At 43.5% G+C, this 2,500-nt stretch overlaps 1 protein-coding gene across 1 annotated transcript in view; it reads right to left on the bottom strand.

The window, feature by feature from the left end:
• Nucleotides 1-2,500, bottom strand: part of cped1 (cadherin-like and PC-esterase domain containing 1) — a 115,848-nt gene that overhangs the window by 66,770 nt on the left and 46,578 nt on the right. The window contains exon 9 of the mRNA XM_062517638.1: nt 282-449. Coding sequence (XP_062373622.1) covers nt 282-449 — 168 coding nt within the window. The remainder of the gene's footprint in view (nt 1-281; nt 450-2,500) is intronic.

Below are 2,500 nucleotides of genomic sequence, written 5' to 3'. Positions count from 1 at the left end.
GACAGATGAAGACTGAAGTTAGTAAGAGGAGAGAAAGAGGGGATAGAAAGAGAGAGAGAGGGGGGGGAGAAAGAGTGGACAGAAAAGGAGAAAGAGTGTATAGAAACAGAGAAAAAGAAAAAGAAAGGACAGAAAGAGAGAGAGGGTGAAGAAAAACAAAGAGAAAGAAGAAAGAAAGACAAAGAGGGAACAGAAACGGAGAGAGAGAGAGAGAGAGAGAGAGAGAGAGAGAGAGAGAGAGAAAGAGAGAGAGAGAGAGAGAGAGAGAAAGCCTCTGGTACCTGCTGTCTCAGGTCTGCCTGTACCGGCTCCACCAATTGTAGTGCGTTCTCCTGCATGCGATGGGTCTCAAACAGGAAGTGCAAGCCATCCTCCAGGATGAACTCCTTCCTGATCTGTCCATCAAAACCCTGATCCCTCAGCCCCTGGAAGTCTAAGTCTGTCTGGACCTGCGCAAACAGAGGGGGTAGATTAGTCAGGTCTGGCCCTGTGCAAACAGAGGGGGTAGATTAGTCAGGTCTGGACCTGTACAGTACATACAGATGGGATGGATTAGTCAGGTCTGATCCTGTACATACAGATGGGATAGACTAGTCAGGTCTGGACCAGAACAAATTGGATGGAATAGATTCATCAGGTCTGGACCAGTGTTAAATGGACAGGGATGGATTATGGGGACAGGACCTGGACCTGGATCTGTGACCTGGACATGGATCTGTGAATTAAATCAAATCGTATTCATCTTTATAGCTGCATGCATTAACATATAATCACAAAGCACTTTGAGACTTACACCTCCTAGAAGGAGAATGTAAATGATGGAGGCGAGGGCAAAACTTCCTTTTAAACTGCAAGACCATGTTGCTTAGATCCCAGAGCATAGAAGCCAGGAAGAACATGTTTCTTAGAACCCAGACAGCAAAAGTTCCTTTTAAAGTCTAAATCCCACCCTGTGGATTTGAAAAATTGTCCCAAACACACATCTCAATCTCTGCGAGTTGTTGTCCTAGAAACATATAAGTGAAACCATTAGAAACCTTGAATCTTCAAGTTTCCTAATATACAGTATATGTTTTAAAAGAAAATGTATCGATGGCGCTTTGTACAAACAATAAAAGAAAATCCTTGGATTTCAGTCCTCTCACCTGTAGCAGGCCCATTCAAAAAGCCCATTCACCTTAATTTGCATTTGAAAGATTTAGTCTGGCTTTTTTTTCAATTTGTAGTAAAACTACATACCATTTGTGAGTGTTCTTCTTACTTTTATGTAGCAAATACCTTTGTTTTCATGGTTCCAATTTCAAGTCTTGGGTAGATATATTTATAATGTGTTTTTTTACAAGGCTTGAAGACCTTTGAAAAACATTTTTTATATACTTTTGTTTACACTGAATTATAATAAAAACTAATTTCATTACATCCACTTTACTCACATATCACTATTCTGAATATATATGAATAGAACCATATGTGCCACTTGCATAGATGTTTTTAGCAAGATGAAAAATTGTCAAGGTGTAGCAGACTGCCTCAAAGTGTCTGAAAGGCCCCTGGATCTTCGAGTGTTAAACATGCTGCTTAGAACCAGGGCATAGAGGGCAGATTCATCTACCCCAAAGCCAAGAGGTAGACCAGAGGGATGTAACAGAGCACGTTCTGGACCTGAGTGGACAGGATGTGAGAGAAGGATTCATTCATGAGGAAATGACTACCAGACGTGCTGAGGAAGCCTGTAATGTGAGCATGCAGTGACCCCTGGTGGCCTGGTGTAAACAGTACGTCACAGACTGGAGTTAAATTCCCGTCTCTGAGCCATGGAGGCTTCGCACAAATCCTGCCCTACAGATCTGGCACATTCAGGGGGAAACAGAGTGATGACTAAGGCAGAAATGTCAGACAGACACACACACACACACACACACACACACACACATACACACACACACACACACACACACACACACACACACACACACACGTGGATGCGCACATGAACATAAACGTAGGTACAGTCATGGTCACACACATGCACACAACATTCTCTCTCTCTCTCTCACACACACACACACACACACACACACACACACTCTCTCTCTCTCTCTCTCTCTCTCTCTCTCTCTCTCACACACACACACACACACACACACACACACACAAATGAATATACACAAGAACATAAACACTGTTATACTCAAGGCCACACACACACACACACACACACACACACACACACACACGCCTGTGTGAACTGAGGTGACCAGAAGGAGAAAGGCAGACATTCAATAGCTGATGGAAACATCTGCGCAATCAAGTGGGATTACTGCTGGAATTCTGGGGGAGACGGGCCGTACGGATGCTTGGTTCTCCTTACAGACCAAAGAGCTTCTCCTCAATGACACATCCCTAGTGTTTACGAGGCTTTTAAACAGCTTATGACCGCTACAGTCTTCATATACAGGCAGTGTAATGGACGACCATGTGTCCTGTCCAGCCACATTTA

This window comes from Sardina pilchardus, chromosome 17 (assembly GCF_963854185.1).
Source record: "Sardina pilchardus chromosome 17, fSarPil1.1, whole genome shotgun sequence".
Lineage (NCBI taxonomy): Eukaryota > Metazoa > Chordata > Actinopteri > Clupeiformes > Clupeidae > Sardina > Sardina pilchardus.
Note: the sequence above shows the minus strand (reverse complement) of the source record. Positions and strands in the feature narration are given on the sequence as shown.